The sequence below is a fragment of the Pollicipes pollicipes genome, unplaced genomic scaffold (genome assembly GCF_011947565.3).
Source record: "Pollicipes pollicipes isolate AB1234 unplaced genomic scaffold, Ppol_2.1 Scaffold_5724;HRSCAF=6776_pilon_pilon_pilon, whole genome shotgun sequence".
In the NCBI taxonomy this organism is placed as follows: domain Eukaryota; kingdom Metazoa; phylum Arthropoda; class Thecostraca; order Pollicipedomorpha; family Pollicipedidae; genus Pollicipes; species Pollicipes pollicipes.
This window is the reverse complement of record NW_023596746.1, coordinates 26,166,061-26,184,180: the sequence shown is the minus strand read 5'-3', so window position 1 is coordinate 26,184,180 and position 18,120 is coordinate 26,166,061. Positions and strand designations below refer to the sequence as shown.

General features: G+C 58.1%; 1 protein-coding gene across 3 annotated transcripts; it reads left to right on the top strand.

Moving 5' to 3' along the window:
- The first annotated feature begins 1,019 nt into the window (after window positions 1-1,019).
- Window positions 1,020-17,485, top strand: Agps (alkyldihydroxyacetonephosphate synthase). 3 transcript variants are annotated; one of them, XM_037226865.1, is made up of 14 exons: window positions 1,020-1,134; window positions 5,439-5,489; window positions 5,789-5,875; window positions 7,193-7,332; window positions 8,099-8,248; window positions 8,666-8,954; window positions 9,597-9,775; window positions 10,213-10,392; window positions 10,914-11,039; window positions 11,623-11,753; window positions 12,339-12,453; window positions 12,815-12,948; window positions 16,217-16,322; window positions 16,946-17,485. In XM_037226865.1, exons 2-14 carry the CDS (start codon window positions 5,440-5,442, stop codon window positions 17,047-17,049), a joined length of 1,791 nt encoding a protein of 596 aa, XP_037082760.1. In that variant the 5' UTR covers window positions 1,020-1,134; window position 5,439; the 3' UTR covers window positions 17,050-17,485. The 3 variants fall into 3 exon arrangements, with proteins under 3 accessions (XP_037082760.1, XP_037082759.1, XP_037082761.1); XM_037226864.1 differs by having other exon boundaries at window positions 5,436-5,489; XM_037226866.1 differs by lacking the exon at window positions 1,020-1,134 and adding an exon at window positions 4,050-4,417.
- Window positions 17,486-18,120: the final 635 nt, after the last annotated feature.

Genomic DNA, 18,120 nt, shown 5'->3' with positions numbered 1-18,120 from the left:
CAGGGATCTCGATCTCGATCTGTGGTCAACACATCTGTCAGCACCAATCATGGCCCAATATTCGCCATACGCCACGTCATGTGACGACAAAGTCACGTGGCGTGTTACGTCACGCAGCGGCTGACGATGATGCCAGGATTTTTGTCAGCCTTCCAGCGTGGGGAGAAAGCGCTACCGAATTAAAAAATCCTTCTGGCTGAGGCGGGAGTTTGATTTTGTAGCTCTTACGTTGGCGAGTGCAGTTAAGTGGGATAGAGGCACTTGCCTCCAATTTTTGGTGACACGCGACGTAAGATAGATAAGGAGAGAATTGAAATGTCAAGAGTAACCATGAAAAGATGACAGTGATTGGTGTGGTGTGCGGTTGCGTTGTCCAGCAATTTAATTACGTTATAAGCAAACATTGAAAGTGAGAGAAGCGAAATGGAGATGGATTGGAAACGGCAAGAGGCACTCAACATACGGATGGGGGGATAGATGATGGTAATACCTGAACACAGGTCGCTCTTCCAAACACCGCTTTGCAAGTAGTGCTTCATAGTCGGCGGTAAGGTGGAGCTAGTGTGTGGACTGAAGTAAAGGGTAAAATAAGAAGGGAGAGTAAAATTAAAAACCTTTGCTGTCAGCTCACACATCGAACGTGCTGTCAGCACGCGTGACGTCACGCATTCCATCTGACAATCGTGCTGACGACAGATCGAACGGGGCCAAGCCAACAAAAAATCCTGGCATCATCGTCGGCGGGCGCGTCACCTAACAGGCCGTGTGACTTTTAGATCACGTGACGTGACGTAGGAGAATACTGGGACGTAACTGGTGCTGACAAACGTGCTGACGACCGATCGAGCGTGGCCGAACGCGGCCAAAATAAATTTGTATTATCGGTTACTTCTTTTCATGATATTGCTGATTGCTACCAAATTGAGCTACCAAATTGTGGCGTAAATCAACGCGCATAAGACAAATTTCGAATTCCACCAGCATCATGCCGTGAGCAGCATACCGTCGGCACTGCCGGTAGTCTGTTTTGGTCTATTTCATTTGGGTCGGCGGAGGACGGCGGTGTTGCACTAAACTCAATCAGTTCCGGAATCTTGACTGGCTTTATTTTATATCTTTGCATCACGAAATCAGGTATGGTGGGCTTCTTTTTTTCCTGCAAAAGCGCAATTCTAGATGGGGTTATGAAATCCCTGCTGTACTTCTCTCGGTGTGGTAACCATGTGATCATTGCTTTTAATGGATAAACAGCATTGATGGAATCATCTTATGAAGAAATTTGCAGTGAGTATGTGTGAAATCATAGTTTTCAGAAGTCCCAGTTGAACCTTGGCAGTTGGTGTATGTGTGAGATCAGTATATAATTCACCTGACTACAAAAATGTCCATAATACCATAGGAGTCTGAGACAGCAGTGGCATCATGGCAACACATTTTAATGCATGCACACCACAAGCCTTGCAGTTTTGAGACTATCTACAATTAACACCCATCGACCAATGTTCAAGGAATTGATGTTGCTAAGGAATTTGAAGCAAGTGTAGCACACCAAGACTGGTTTTCAAAAAGGAAACAGTTGAAAATTTAGTACAGCTTGGCCCAGCTGTACTATGACACATGTGCCTCAGATTCAGCACACTCGCATCATATTGACATCTTACACAGTGGCTGGATTTTGCAGGCTAGACACTAAGAGTGCTTGTTACATGAGCTGTTATCCCATCCAATCACAAAATGCAAATTGAGTGACAAAGTTTTGCAGCAAATACCTTTTCAGCTTGAAAAGAGGCAGTGTATTGTATACCCTGCTAGCCTGGCCCTGGCATGACATTCACCATATAGACATCACTTGCCTTACAGGCTTTTAGGAATAAAGATGAGGATTGAAAATCCAAAAATATTCCCTGTATGTTGCTGTAATTAAGTGGACTTATGATCCAAATAACATGGATTCTGGGCAGTGCTCTTGAATTAACATGTGTTTCAGTTTTTAAGAGCATTATGTTTGAACATATTTTTGTAAGCCCTAAAAACAAGTGACATGTGCTTGGGGGATATCCCGTAGCTTTGCCCCCTACATGATAGAGATATAAAAGTGAGGTGTACAGCAAGGTATAAAGAAATTTACCACTGTGTTGAGTGCAAATAAGCATAAAATAAGTATGATGGTTGTCATCTGTTTGAAGTTTACATGTGAATTTCTATGTGCTGGTGTGCAAGAACTGTGATGTATAGACCAACCCACTGGCTTAGTCTAAATGAGCTGTGAGAGTAAACATGTGTTCCATTCTACATGCCCCCAACCTTCGAGTAAAACTTCAGTGGACCTGTTTGCTAACAAGGATCATTGTTCACCTTACATGTCTGGTCTACAGAGCCTCTTAGAGTTCTTCCCCTAGGGTCTTGAGAGGCTTGAGTCACTGTGGCTGCAGGCTGCCATCCACTTATGTTGACCAAATAGCAAACATAGGTATGCTTCATGTGTCTTTCTAGGCATTATGCTATCTCAGCTCCCCATAAATCAGAAGTCTTGTAGCAAGACTCAAGATCTGATCATTGACCTCAAAAGTTACCAATTTGTTCTGTGTTTAGCAAATGAAATGCTGTTGCATATTCTTTTCTCTTAATACAACTTGCAAAAGACCTTGACAATTATTGTGTAAGGTACTTAAGTTGTATGGTTATTTAGCTTAGACAGCGATTCCATTATTAATATAAGCTGGTAAAAAGACTGAACCAATGAAAGGATTTGTCTGGGTCTAGTGAAGATCGAACCAATGAAAAGATTTGTCTGGGTCTAGTGATAAAAGAAGTTTGTTAAGATCATGCATGCTGCAATGGTTAATGTGGACAATATGGCCATGAGGTCCTGCTTTTTCTTTATGAGTGAACACTTTCAGATGTAAAGACTCATTCCTGTTATTCAAAGGCTGATTAATACCAGAGTAAGGTGGCGATTTGGTTTTTAAGGGCGCATTGGCATTGGGGTCATTTTGCGCCCAAATACCAGAGTAAGAACTCCTAACTTGGAATGCATGATGCCGGTCAGCAAGCCCAAAAATTAGTGACATAATGATGCCTTTGACATGAACTGCCTCAAAGACTATGAAAAACAGGATGGGGTTGGAGCTGGACACATCAAACAGTTTTGAAAATTTCTGGAAACATGGCCTGATTTTCTAGCTTGACCCGTGCTCAGGTGAGGAGGGCAGGTGGATGGAGAGGTGAAGCCATGAAGGGAAGGTGGGCTAGGTGCAAAACAGTTTTCACAGCATTATATTAATCAGCCACCAATGGTGTACAATATCTCCAATTTTCTTGTTTTGTCTAGTCTGGCCTCTTCTTATTTTGTGTCACGTCATGCAGCATCGTCTCGTCTCGTCTCGTCTCGTCTCGTCTTCGTTTGCCTCAAAGATCAGTTACCCTCGTAGCCTTTCCCGAGGACTCTCTGGCCCTGATTTCTGGCATTGCAGGCCTAACTGATCATTTCAGCACAGTTCAGTCCAATCCAATCTCGCTCAGCCAATGCCAATCTGAGAAGAATTCCACCAGCTAAACCAGCTTTCTAACATATAAAGAAAAAACCTTCTTCGCCGCCAAAGGTCTGGGTTGGGAGTCGGACCCCTCCACTCTACGGCATGAGCGTTCTGAAAGAAGTTAACGTGCCAACTTTGCACAAATATGCGTCAAAGGCCGTACAACCAGCGTTGGCGTGTATCGCTCTGCTGCTGACTGCTGCCGCTGACGCGGTCTGCTCCAAGTGCGCCTGAGCGTGCCGCGCCGCACCGGCGCCGCCGTCCGCAGGTGGCCGTCACGCCCCCTCCCCCACCGGCAGCTCTGACTCACTCGGTACACGTGCCGTGTTGGGCGGGCCGCGCCAAGTCGGCGGCGGCGACGGCGGCACGATCGGGCCACAGCTCCGCGACAACGACGCTTGGGATGGCCCCACTCCCACTCCCGGCGGGGGCGCAGCACCGGCTCTCGGCGGGGGGACAGGGACGGGCCGTGATGCCAGAGCCGGGACGACAGTGAGGTGGTGTTGGCCCCCGGCCGTCCGACCTCGCTCTAGTGCTCTCGCTCGCCTGGTCCCTGCCGACGGGCGGCAGATCTGGTCTGAATAGCGACCTTAGCCTATCATGGTCCGTGGCTCATTCTGATTCCCCGAGGCGGCTCCTCCGGCTGGTATGGCATGTGCTGTTGGCTTACGTGGTCAGCCTATGATTCGGCCCCGGCACTACCATATCCTTGTGTGCTCCAAAAAGCTCCGCCAATAAAGATACACGCTTATCGATTTTACTGTATGGGTTTATGAACCGTTATCTAATGCTTTGGCCTGGGTGTTAGGTATCTCCTCCCCGTAGGGCGGTGGTGTCCCCGTGCAAGGCCTTCCCTCCAGTTTGGGTAGCAGTGTCCGGGTGTAAGTGCTCTCTTCCCAGCTGGGCGACAGTGGTGGGGTGTAAGTGCCCTCTTCCCAGCTTGGTGACAGTGGTTGGGTGTAAGTGCTCTCCTCTCAGCTTGGCGGCAGTGTCCGGGTGTAAGTCTTCTGCTCCTAGTTGGCCGGCAATGGCCGGTTGTGAGTCTCCCCCCAGCTGGCTGGCAGTGGCTGGGTGCAAGTCCTCCCTTCCCAGTTGGGCGGCAGTAACCGGGTGTACGTCCTGTCCTCTCAGTTGGCCGGCAGTGGCTGGGTGTAAGTCCTCTCCTTTCAGCTGAGTGGCAGTGCTCGGTTGTAAGTCCCCTCCTCCCCGTTGTGATGACGGCGCTTAGCGGGTTTCTGACTATCACAACGCTGCCGCTGCTGTTCCGTCGGCACTGCTGACGTTTTCTTTGACCTGTCCCGCTGGGATCGCCGCTTCGGAGGCGGCCGTTGACAGCTTACCACAGTACACTTGCTGTCAGTGCTTTGTGACAGCGACAACTGACTTATTTCGTTCCTCGCATCTCTATCCCCGGCTTGCGGTTGTTTTGCCGGTGCCTCTGTCGATCCACGCTCGTCCTGCTGACGGAATAAGATGACAGCATTCGCACATATGTCGGACGGCGCCCTCCGCCGTGCGCTGCACCGCCACCACCTCCTCACGAACGCATCCAATGACTGGCTGTGTTTGCTGTTGTTCTGGCGGCGCTCCGAGCTCGGCAGTGCCGTCTGGCGGATGTGGTGCCGCTAGTGAGTCGACGCCGCGCGCTGGGGTCCGGCTGGTTACACCGACCGTCGCAGTGTGTTCGGATGCCGATAGGCGGCGCTGCTCAAGATAAGCGGACCGTAACCTCACGTGAATTTACACGACGCTTGGAACGACAGGCCGTATTTGCGTTTAACACGAGCGTAGAGCGGAACAGAACGGAACAGAGAGCGTAGGTGTGTCGTAGTCTCGGTCTGGTTGCAAGGACAGCTGTGCGTGACGAGTGAGTCGATGTTTCACGATATACGCCCTCAGCAGGATGGATCAAAAGGAGCGATGTCAAAACAGCAGCTTCCTTCCCAAGCGTAGGTGAGTACTCGGGACCGTGTTGACACGTTCGCCTTGGTTCATGGAACACATTGTAATGCACGTGCCAAGAGATGCTTTAGATGCGTTGAGGTACTTTTCGCGCTCTGATGCCCAGTGTGAACGAAACAAGTCGCACTAATGCAATGAAGGCACTGCTATTGGCCCGGAAATTGTGTGGTATCGTCTCGCTCAGACCCAAAGTGCTGTCCGACAGCCAACCAGCGTTTTGCGGGAGCATCACTCCCACTGGTCTAACTTACCAATGGAACGCACTCCTCATCAGGCGAACTGGTTTTCAGGCAAGAGCTGCTCAAATGGAACGGTTGGGGCTACAAGGACTCCAAGTTTATGCTCAAGGACAGTGCCATAATGTTCTCAGGCGAAAGGTAGGAACGGAATTCGTTGCTCAAATTTGGATTGTCTTATCGCAGCAACGCGAACTGTTTTAGGGTCGGAATTCAGTTGTCAAAATGTTGTTACCGTTTGCTATTGATGTGGAGATTCATACATGTATAACAGCAATTCACTGGAATAGTGGCAGAGTGGGTGTTTTTGTGAGTGTCGGATTTGACAGGTGATGTCATAATTTCATGTTCAGTAATCTGCATGTCCCTTATAATTTTGCTATACTCGGGTTGGGTGTTTCGCCTCCATTTCACCATTCATCGCCGTGTTTATCATGGTTTTGCACTGCAAAAAGATCCATTTGTGTCTCTTGCATACGTGCGCTGCGTATATCTGGTCGTCGATGTGAATAACTCGCGGCGATTGCTTTTGCAATCATGGAGCCTCCCATTTCTAGCGTCTGCGAAATGTGCCCCTGTCTGAATCCTCTGCCTCGGCCTGTGGTCCCCCGACCACCACCAGCTCTCGAGGGCTCCGCACGTGTCTGACATCGTTTGACCTGGCCTGTGGTTCCCCGACCACCACCGGCTCCCGAGGGCTCCGCACGTGTCTGACATCGATTGACCTAACCTGTGGTTCCCCACCACCACCGGCTCCCGAGGCTCTGTGCGTGTCTGGCATCGTTTGACCTGACCTGTGGTTCCCCGACCACCACCGGCTCCCGAGGGCTCCGCGCGTGTCTGACATCGATTGACCTGGCCTGTGGTTCCCCGACCACCACCGGCTCTCGAGGGCTCCGCACGTGTCTGACATCGTTTGACCTAACCTGTGGCCCCCGACCACCACCGGCTCCCGAGGGCTCCGCACATGTCTGGCATCGTTTGACCTGGCCTGTGGTTCCCCGACCACCACCGGCTCTCGAGGGCTCCGCACGTGTCTGACATCGTTTGACCTGGCCTGTGGTCCCCGACCACCACCGGCTCTCGAGGGCTCCGCACGTGTCTGACATCGTTCGACCTGGCCTGTGGTCCCCCACCACCACCGGCTCTCGAGGGCTCCGCACATGTCTGGCATCGCTTGTCTTGGCCTGTGGTTCCCCGACCACCACCGGCTCTCGAGGGCTCCGCACGTGTCTGACATCGTTCGACTGGGCCTGTGGTCCCCCACCACCACCGGCTCTCGAGGGCTCCGCACGTGTCTGACATCGTTCGACCTGGCCTGTGGTTCCCCGACCACCACCGGCTCCCGAGGGCTCCGCACATGTCTGGCATCGCTTGTCTTGGCCTGTGGTTCCCCGACCACCACCGGCTCTCGAGGGCTCCGCACGTGTCTGGCATCGTTTGACCTGGTCTGTGCAGGTACCCGATCGGCCACGGCGAGCGACTCCCCCTGTTCTTGCGCTGGGTGGAGACCGAGCTGGGACTGGACACGTCCGTGCAGTACCACCCGCAGCCGGAGCCGGCCGAGCAGGACTACCCGCCCCCCAACGTGCGCCAGGGTGAGTGCCCGCCGCAAAACATGTGGCGAATGGGTAGGTATGCTCAACAGTGTTGCAGGAAACAGAGAACAGTAGGCAGACACCCACCCTGTGCATAGACCAGGGCTATATGGATAAAAGGTTTTTTGTTGCAATTTGGTGACTGATCATGTGAGCACCCGTTTTGTGTTCTCGAACGAGACAATAACTCAATACGTGCTCTCAAACTGGTGCCGTGACGCGAGCCTCGAGACATCCTGGAAGCGTGACTCGAGCCCCGGGACGCAACCTGGTGCCGTGACCCGAGCCACGAGACAGCCTGGTACTCTGACACCGGCCTCGGCGCTCGGTGTGCCCTAAAACCCAAATGATCGTCATTATTAGATCGTGTGCATGCGCGAATAGCAAGGTCCCGCTCTTAAACGAATGGGTTTGGGAGGTGGGGGTTAAGGCTGCTATGGGTTTGCTATGGCTGCTATGGCTGCGAATGGGTTTGGGAGGTGGGGGGTTAAGGCTGCTATGGGTTTGCTACGGCTGCTATGGCTGCGAATGGGTTTGGGAGGTGGGGGTTGAGGCTGCTATCGGTCGCTGGTGTGGCCTGTGATGGTCCGACTCCTTGTACCCTTTTGTCATTTACCTTCGAGGGAAGCGCTCCGGAGCATGGAGCTACTGATCGGGAGGGCTCGACTTTTGCTCCTTTGGAAGTCCGTCCAGAGTCGTTTGTGGACTTGTCCGTAGCACTGTCCTGCACACTGTCCTTCACGAGCCGGTCGGCCGGTGCCGGCAGAGTTCCTGGCGGCGCTGACGGCGGCTGGCATCAGCCACTCCGTCGCCGGTGACGACCGTCTCTGGCGCTCGCATGGCCACACCATGCACGAGATTTTCGCGCTGCGCTCGGCCTCGCTGCCGCCGCTCGTGGACGTGGTCGTCTGGCCTGGTGAGAGACGGTCCTCCCGTCGGCGGCGCCGACTGGCGGCCTGCGGTTCAGCGCCGTAGGCTGGCCTCGGTAGGACATCCGAGGAGTGACCCCGGGGACGCGCGGCGACGGCGTTCGGGCGGTCATGGCTGCTGTCGTCCATTCTCGCGGGAGGGGCGTGTGTCATGATTCGCGCGCAAACACGGAGGTGCTAGAAAACGCGGGGTTGAACTGTTTGGAAACTTGAACGGATGTGCCAGGCAACTTTGAACCGTGTACGCCTCGTCATTGGGGTTCAACTAAACGCTTGTTTTATTTGTATGTTCATAGCATACACACGTACACATTCTTGCATGTCCTTAACTACAGGTCCCCTAATCGGGCCTGGATCGCAGAGCCACGTGCACGGATTATGAGCGCACGTGTCGATACCGACAGAGAGCCACGAGCACGTGGTGAGGCTGGTGCAGCTGAGCGGCGAGCACGACGTGGCGCTGATCCCGTACGGCGGCGGCACCTCGGTCACCGGAGCGCTCCTCCGCCCGGCGGGCGAGCCGCGCACTGTAGCTTCCGTCGACACGTCACAGATGGCGCGCGTGCTGTCAGTGTGCCCGACCAACTTGACGGCGCGGTGCGAGGCGGGCATCATCGGCCAGGACCTGGAGCGTGTGCTCCAGAGCCAGGGCTTCACGTGTGGCCACGAGCCTGACTCGTACGAGTTCTCCAGGTGAGGGGCGCAGAAACGGCCCTTGGTCTAGCTCATGATCTGCGGGAGCCCTGGTACGACCCTTGGTCTGGCCCATGGTCTGAGGGAGCCCTGGTACGGCCCTTGGTCTAGCTTATGGTCTGCGGGAGCCCTGGTACGACCCTTGGTCTGGCCCATGGTCTGAGGGAGCCCTGGTACGGCCCTTGGTCTAGCTCATGGTCTGCGGGAACCCTGGTACGACCCTTGGTCTGGCCTATGATCGGGGGGGGGGAGCCCTGGTACGGCCCTTGGTCTAGCTCATGGTCTGCGGGAGCCCTGGTACGACCCTTGGTCTGGCCCATGGTCTGAGGGAGCCCTGGTACGGCCCTTGGTCTAGCTCATGGTCTGCGGGAACCCTGGTACGACCCTTGGTCTGGCCCATGGTCTGAGGGAGCCCTGGTATGACTCCCGGTCTAGCTCATGGTCTGCGGGAGCCCTGGTTTGACCCTTGGTCTGGCCCATGGTGGGAGGGAGCCCTGGTATGGCTCCCGGTCTGGCCCAAGGTCTGAAGGCCGCTGAGGTGACGCGCGGCTGATGCCGCTCCTTCGCGCCGCTCCGCGTGGCCGGTTGACCACGGCGTGACCCGGCCTCCGCCGCCTGACCGCTTGCCCCGTCCGCCGGCAGCCTGGGCGGCTGGGTGGCCACGCGCGCTTCGGGCATGAAGAAGAACGTGTACGGCAACATCGAGGACCTGCTGGTGCACGTGCGGCTGGTGACGCCACGCGGCGTGCTGGAGCGTGGCTGCCGCGCGCCGCGCCTCTCGGCCGGGCCCGACCTGCACCAGGTGGTGCTCGGCTCTGAGGGTGGGTGAGGTGACGGGACGGGTAGGGGAAGAGGCGTCTGTAGCCGGTGCCCAATCTGGTGGCCATCTGGTGCCCGTTGGGTTAGCGGTGAGCGCTGGAACATTGACCGTGGCGTTCTAAATGTTGGTCATATTTATGTCAGTGCTTGGCTGGCGTCTGTCCGTTCTTGTGTACCTGACGTGTGTCTCTCCGCATATTGCTAACCTCCGCGCTGACCTGTACCGTTGGCATTTATTCCCTCGTATGTTCAATCCATCTGTCCCTCTACCGCTGAGCTCACCAAGCCCTGTGCCACTGAGTCTCATCTGCGTCTGCTCATCTAACCCCCACGTGTCTCCCCGCCCGGCCGGTCTGTCCTCGCCTGCCCCGCCCCTGACCCCGTCCGACCCTGACCCCGTCCGCCGTTCGCCGCCCCTACCCCCGTCCGCCGCCGCCAGGCACGCTGGGCATCATCACCGAGGTGACGCTGAAGATCCGGCCGGTGCCGCCGTGTCGCCGCTACGGCGGCCTCATGTTCCCGCAGTTCGTGTGCGGCGTGCGCTTCATGCGCGACGTGGCCGCGCGCCGCCTGCAGCCGGCCAGCGTCCGGCTCATGGACAACGAGCAGTTTAAGTTCGGTGAGCGCGGCGCGGTGCCGACGCGTCGACCGAACACGGTGGCGTTGTCGGGCAGGAGTTGGGTGCGAGTCGGGTGCCGGCCCGAGGGGGGTTCAGAGCACCCGGCTGTGTTCGTTCCGATGTGTCGTAGGTATGACGGCCGCGGACAGCCCTGGTCAGCTGTCGTGCACCCCACCCGCGGGGTGACAGAACCAAATGGCTTCTGCCGATGGCAAACGCTGGACGTAGCTGTTTGCCCGCATCGTAAATCCAGCACTGGGTAGGCCAATGCCAGTGTTCTGGATAAGACGTTCTCTGATTGGCTAGCTCGTCAAAAGCGAGCTGGCGTGCGCCCTGCGATGTGACGTCACAGCCTGTGCACTGGATCACATTGCGGGGTTTTGTGCTCGGTGCAAAGCTCACGATGTAGTGTCAATGACGTTGACACATAATGGGCTGTTGCGTGGTTTGGTGCTACCCATTTTGGTGATATGGTATTGAAAGCTGTGAAATTCTGACGTAAAATGCGTCGTTTTCGGCAGGCCAAGCCTTGAAGACGGCGTCGGGGTCGTTCGGCTGGATCAAGAGTGCTCTCCAAAAGGCGTACATCACTAAATGGAAGGGCTTCGACCCTGATACTCTGTGCATAGCCACCCTCATGTTCGAAGGTGAGCTGAGACTGATGCGTCCGCGGCCGTATCTGTCACCGGTGCTGGCGCTGTGGAGGCAGAGCTCCCACGCGCACTGGGTGCTGTTAGCCAGTTCCCGATAATATAGTATCAGCTGCGTGCCGAATGCTTGCGCAGTGGAAAATAAGGATGTGTAATTCTTAGACTGAATTGTGCCTTCATCTCCGTTCTTTCAAGCTGGCATTATGCGATCTCTGTAATGTCCGTTGGTAAATGCGTGAGTGTGGGTACATTTTCTGCGTAACTTACCAGCCCGCACTCTCCACCCCTAGACCGGCCGTTCCTCGCTCTCTCCGGGTCCCATTAGTCCCGGGCTCTGCCGTGACGAGTCAAAAATCCTCGCGGGGTCTGTACACGGCGTTGTCGTGACGCCGACAATACCAACATATTGCGCGATGCGATGTACAGAAAACCGCCGACCCTTGACCCCTGACCGCTGCGGCAGTGACGGCGGCTCTCCCCTACCCCGCGCCGCTTACCGTGACCCCTGGCCGCCGCAGCAGTGACCAGCAGCAGCAGTTTTCCCCCTGCACATACCACTGACCGTGACCCCCGGTGGCAGGCACCGAACAGGAGGTGGCCGAGCAGGAGCGCCGCGTGCTGGAGCTGGCCACCACCCACGGCGGCTTCTCGGTTGGCGAGGAGAACGGCAAGCGTGGCTACATGCTCACGTTCGTCATCGCCTACATACGGGTGCGGACGGGCGGGGCTGCGGCCGCTTCCGCTGCTGGACGCGCGGTGGGACGCCTGGGGGCGGGCGCCGGTCCGGAGGCTTCCCTCTGGCGCTCGTTGGTGGACGTGGCCCGTCGTGCTCTCTCGCTGACGCCGTGTGTGTCACGTTCCACGCGTCTTATGGCCGCCATCGCGAGCGTCCGCACGCTCTGCCCGGCTGTATGCTGACGTCGTGGTGGCTGATTAGTCAATATGGTATTCCTGACATTCGATTCAGAGCAGTGAGGTGCCATTGGCCATTAGTGGCAATCATGGTTAGCTGGTGGGCTGTTATAATCGGCACGTTAGTTTGTCCATGCTGACACGCTATATGGCGACGACGATGGGAGCGATTATTTCATACATATGTAATTAGTTTGGTATTGTATTGCCAGCTGGTAAGTCATTGGCTGGTGGTGTCCAGGGTGTCACCACCTGGTGAACATTTCACGGTCAGCGAGTCGGCTGTTTGGCGGTGGCTGGTGTTTTGTCAGCTGTCGATGAGCACTCCGCTACCGGTCATGTGTCGTCACCGTCGCCTCGCCAGTGACCGAAGCTTTCCGGCAGGACCTGGCGTTCGACTTCCAGATGCTGTCCGAGTCATTCGAGACGTCCATGCCGTGGGACCGGTGCCTGACCGTGTGCGACAGTGTCAAGAGGCGCGTGCGCCAGGAGTGCAGCGGTAAGTCACGAGCGCGGCACGCCTCGCGTCGCCGGACCTGGCGCTGCCGGGCCTCGCGCCGCCGGACCTCGCGCCGCCGGGCCTCGCGTCACCGGGCCTCGCGCCGCCGGTCTCGCGCTCGCAGTATACCCTCAAATGCTCACATAATACACATATACTTGGTCGCTGAGTACTGATCTGTGTTCACCATTAAATTCCAGAAAGTGTCTGTCGCCGACTACATCGGCTGTGACGCGGCTGATATGACGTTGCTGCTGTGGCGTTGGCACATCAACCACGTGTTCTGAGGGCGGGCGAGGGGGGGGGGGGGGGGGTCCGGGGACCATGCTGACTGCTCACCACGTCCCGTCTGTCTCCGCAGACCGCGGCGTGAGCTCCGTCTTCATCACGTGCCGCGTGACGCAGACCTATGACGCCGGCGCCGTGGTGTACTTCTACTTCGCCTTCTGCTACAAGGGCGTGGCTGACCCCGTCCGCATGTACGAGGATGTGGAGGTGAGGACGGGAGTTGGGTCATGACTGGGGTATTTTCAGTTTTGGCGTGTCAGCAAGGACAAGTTTGGTCAGTTTTGTCTTGCGTCGTGGAGATATGTTCCCAGCAAGCTCTGACGGCCATCATTGCTGCTTCCGTTCTCACACTCATCATGAGTGTGCACCACAAATGCGATGCGCTCTGTCTTCATTTCAAGTGAGTCGCCTGTGTGCGGATGATAACCATCGTTAGCTTTTGCGGCGCTTCGGCTGCAACCGGCGTTTCGCGCACCAGTGAGCAGACTGCCGTCGAATCAATATGCTTCATGTATTCCATTATAATTGAAAATCAGGAACACCTTTCTTAACAATTTCAGTCGATGAGGAGGCATATGTTAATGCAGGGTATGTTGTATGAACACATATGTTAATATATGTTAGACAGCGTGTTGGATAAATTTTGGGGCAGCAATAGGCTGGGCGATGTGTGAAATGTTCGGTGCATCTCTGGGTTCTGTTGCACTTCGGTGGTCCACTGTGAGGTTGTGGTTGGTTGATGTTGGTGATATGATTTGCTCTCAAAGTAACGTGCTGTTTGATAGATGACACGTTATTTGCAATATAGTCGTATGCGCACATGTTTGAAAACAACGGTGCGTACTTGTTCATTTCTTCATGCCATGGATTTCGGATTATATTCTCATGAAGCTTATGACCCAACCTAAAGCCCTGCCCACGGCCGGGGAATCGGCTGTGCGGGGGTCACGTCTGCCGCAGGCCCGCCCGGGCTCGGTGACCTGTGGGCCGGGTATTGGTCTGGCATGCCATGGTGACTGTGGCCGGGGATCGCTGTGCGGGAGTCACGTCTGCCGCAGGCCCGCCCGGGCTCGGTGACCTGGGCCGGGATCGGCTGTGCGGGGTCACGTCTGCCGCAAGCCCTGCTCAGGCGGTGGAATCGGCTGTGCGGGGTCACGTCTGCCGCAGGCCCGCCCGGGCTGGGTGACCTGTGGGCCGGGGATTGGCTGTGCGGGGGTCACGTCTGCCGCAGACCCGGCCAGGGCTTGTTGACCTGTGGGCCGGGGATCGGCTGTGCGGGGGTCACGTCTGCCGCAGGCCCGCCCGGGCTGGGTGACCTGTGGGCCGGGGATCGGCTGTACGGGGGTCACGTCTGCCGCAGGTCCGGCCCGGGCTCGGTGACCTGTGGGCCGGGGATTGGCTGTGCGGGGGTCACGTCTGCCGCAGGTCCGGCCAGGTCTCCTTGGCCTATGGGCTGAGGATTGGCTGTGCGGGAGTCACGTCTGCCACAGGCCCGCCCGGGCTCGGTGACCTGTGGGCCGGGGATCGGCTATGCGGGGGTCACGTCTGCCGCAGGCCCGCCCGGGCTCGGTGACCTGTGGGCCGGGGATCGGCTGTGCGGGAGTCACGTCTGCCGCAGGCCCGCCCGGGCTCGGTGACCTGTGGGCCGGGGATCGGCTGTGCGGGAGTCACGTCTGCCACAGGCCCGCCCGGGCTGGGGATTGGCTGTGCGGGAGTCACGTCTGCCGCAGGCCCCGCCCGGGCTCGGTGACCTGTGGGCCGGGGATCGGCTGTGCGGGGGTCACGTCTGCCGCAGGCCCGCCCGGGCTGGGTGACCTGTGGGCCGGGGATCGGCTGTACGGGGGTCACGTCTGCCGCAGGTCCGGCCCGGGCTCGGTGACCTGTGGGCCGGGGATTGGCTGTGCGGGGGTCACGTCTGCCGCAGGTCCGGCCAGGTCTCCTTGGCCTATGGGCTGAGGATTGGCTGTGCGGGAGTCACGTCTGCCACAGGCCCGCCCGGGCTCGGTGACCTGTGGGCCGGGGATCGGCTATGCGGGGGTCACGTCTGCCGCAGGCCCGCCCGGGCTCGGTGACCTGTGGGCCGGGGATCGGCTGTGGGGGGTCACGTCTGCCACAGGCCCGCCCGGGCTCGGTGACCTGTGGGCCGGGGATTGGCTGTGCGGGAGTCACGTCTGCCGCAGGCCCCGCCCGGGCTCGGTGACCTGTGGGCCGGGGGTTGGCTGTGCGGGGGTCACGTCTGCCGCAGGCCCGGCCAGGGCTTGTTGACCTGTGGGCCGGGGATTGGCTGTGCGGGGGTCACGTCTGCCGCAGGCCCCGCCCGGGCTCGGTGACCTGTGGGCCGGGGGTTGGCTGTGCGGGGGTCACGTCTGCCGCAGGCCCGCCCGGGCTGGGTGACCTGTGGGCCGGGGATCGGCTGTGCGGGGGTCACGTCTGCCGCAGGCCCGCCCGGGCTGGGTGACCTGTGGGCCGGGGATCGGCTGTGCGGGGGTCACGTCTGCCGCAGGCCCGCCCGGGCTGGGTGACCTGTGGGCCGGGGATTGGCTGTGCGGGGGTCACGTCTGCCGCAGGCCCGGCCAGGGCTTGTTGACCTGTGGGCCGGGGATTGGCTGTTCGGGGGCCACGTCTGCCGCAGACCCGGCCAGGGCTCCTTGACCTATGGGCTGAGGATTGGCCCGGCCTGTGGGCGCCGCAGGCCGCCCGGCTCGGTGACCTTGTGGTCGGCTGTTCCGCTGCGCAGGCCGGCCACTCGTCCTTGGTCCCGCTGAGCCGGCACACGTCCTGTGGAAGTGTCGAGGAGGGCTGCTTAAACACACGCCCCTTGGGAGTGGCGACAGTGTGCTTGCGGTCCGACAAGGCCAGCACTAAGAGTGTGGTGACATGGAATACTTCTGGCGCTCGTCAATTTTAACCTGCAGCTTGTGATTTATGTATGCAGGATGGGAAAAAGTTGCAGGTTTATCACCTCGAATCCGAACCCATCCGTTTGACGTTCGACTCATCGTGCTATGTTTGTTGTGCTCCGTGGGCGATGCACAACTGTATGGACTGTGTCCCCCGCCCGCCCACTCGAGGCGCTCTTGTGCTCCAACAGCATCGGGTCTTCTCGCATTGCTCGACCGTCTCCCAGCTGCCGTGATCCCCTTGCTCATTTAGTGAGACAATGACGATCGTACGGCGACCGTGAACCGGCCGCCGCCAGTCTGTCGCTTACTGCGGTTGACCACGGACATGGCCGCTGGCCGCGGCCCATCTCCTGCGGGACAGCAGCCGGCCCTGACCTGCCTGTTGACCTTGCCCCATCTGCTGACCCTGATCCGTCTGCTGACCCTGACCCGTCTGCTGACCTTGACCGGCCCGGGTCCGCAGGCGGCGGCTCAGGATGAGATCCTGCGGTGTAACCTTGCCTCACCTGCTGACCTTGATCTGTCTGCTGACCTTGACCCGTCTGCTGACCTTGACCGGCCCTTGTCCGTAGGCGGCGGCCCGGGACGAGATCCTGCGGTGCGGCGGCTCCATCTCTCATCACCACGGCGTCGGCAAGATCCGGCAGCGCTGGATGGAGGAGACCGTCTCGGCGCCCGGTACGGACAGGCGGAGCGCCACGCCGAGCCAGCGGATGACTTTGCCACGCTTCGCTTACGGTTGTTTTTACGGGAGACGAACCTGTCTGAACGGCTGGCCGCGGCTGACGGAACTACGATGGATCAAAAGATGAAATGCAGGGTTGCTAACGGTTTGCACGTTGGCGTGTCGCGGAGCGGCCACGAAATCTTGCTGGACTAGTGACTTTAACAAAGCACACATCCTTCAACAATATAGATACAAAGGTAGATGTCAGTAGCGATCCTTATTTACCGTACGCGTGTAGGTTTTAAAGCTTCTTACACTGGATTCTATCAGTTTCTCACTGCATTTTGTATTCCCGTCAGAGGTGTTTCCCAAATTTCCATGAAGCCGGATGCCTCGAAGTAGTGCTGATAGGGCTGGCTGGCTGAAGGCTGATAGGCCACAACGAACTGAACTCCTGCTTTAAGCTGACTCATTCAGTGGACTTTCATAGAGTACTGGGCTCTGTTCGTATGCGTTGGTCTGCCTGTGATTACTGCTGTCAGTCGACCGCCGAGGCTGCGGCAGCCGTCGCCGTCCGTTCGCCACCGTGCCCCGTGGTGTGAGAGCCTGGACGCGGGCCGCCCTCTGCCGCCAGGCCTTGGCGTGTTGCGCGCCACCAAACAATACCTGGACCCGCACAACGTGTTCGCCTGCGGCAACCTGTACGGCCAGCTGCCCGAGCCGGCCTCCAAGCTGTGATCGGAGGCGGCGGGCTGCGGCGGTCCACCACCGGCCGGGGATGGTGTGGTCCACCACCGGCGAGGGATGGTGCGGTCCACCACCGGCGAGGGATGGTGCACTCCACCACCGGCGAGGGATGGTGCGGTCCACCACCGGCGAGGGATGGTGCACTACACCACCGACGAGGGATGGTGCACCCCACCACCGACTGGGGATGGTGCGGTCCACCACCGGCGGGGGGTGGTGCGGTCCACCACCGACTGGGGATGGTGCCGATGCGGCCTCGGGCGGCCTGACCTAGCCGGCCAGCCCGATCTGCCGCCGGCCAGCCAGCTGTAGCCTAAGCGGCTGCACGTCTCGGCCGCCGCCACCAGGCTCTCCGGCACCGCATTGGCCGCCACCACTGCGCAGGGTCGGCCGCCGCCGGCCCCTGACCGTCCTCACAGCCGGCGCGGGAGGTGCCCTCCGCGACCGGCGGGGACGCGACCGGCGGTCTGTCGCACCGTCCGCCACTCGCGCCCCTCTGCTGTCTGCGGCAGCTCCGACCGGCGGCCCCTCCGGCCTGTGTGTCGATTCCACGCCTTCGGCTCGCAGTCGTGCTGCGCTCCAGCCTCTCCGCTCACGCTCTGGCGCTCATCGCCCCTCTCTCCCTCTCAGAACGTCCGAAAGATGGCGCTGTTCCATTTCCCAGTTTTAGCCTCGGCGGAGATTATAGCATCGGCGAGAGACTGTGCCGCAAATGTTGCTAGACTTTCGGTCATGTTCACCTATCTTGAATTCTCCTTACAGAACTTGGTCACTGCCATTATTGGTCAGCGTCGGTTATTGCCGTTGCGAGGTGTGCTGTGACATCCTGTCGCTGTTTATAGGTTGGGGCGTGATGTCTGTGTACGGTCTTTGGTGCTGGAATCACGGGTACTGCGCGAATTGGTCTAGGGCTTTCCCTTGTTTCGTTGGCGTATCTCTGGAGCCTGTATGCATTAGGACACACCTTGCGAAACACTAACCTGCTTGTTTCTCAAAGCTTTCCTTGACACGGCACCGTGTTATGTAACTTTTCTTAGTGAGATATGCACACGAAGGCTAGAT

Bases quoted from the DNA above. Each gene is read 5' to 3' on its own strand.
- Agps (XM_037226865.1), top strand. From the start codon at position 5,440: ATGGATCAAAAGGAGCGATGTCAAAACAGCAGCTTCCTTCCCAAGCGT. The intron at 10,393-10,913 runs GTGAGCGCGGCG...CGTTTTCGGCAG, and splicing joins CAACGAGCAGTTTAAGTTCG to GCCAAGCCTTGAAGACGGCG. The intron at 11,754-12,338 runs GTGCGGACGGGC...GCTTTCCGGCAG, and splicing joins TCGTCATCGCCTACATACGG to GACCTGGCGTTCGACTTCCA.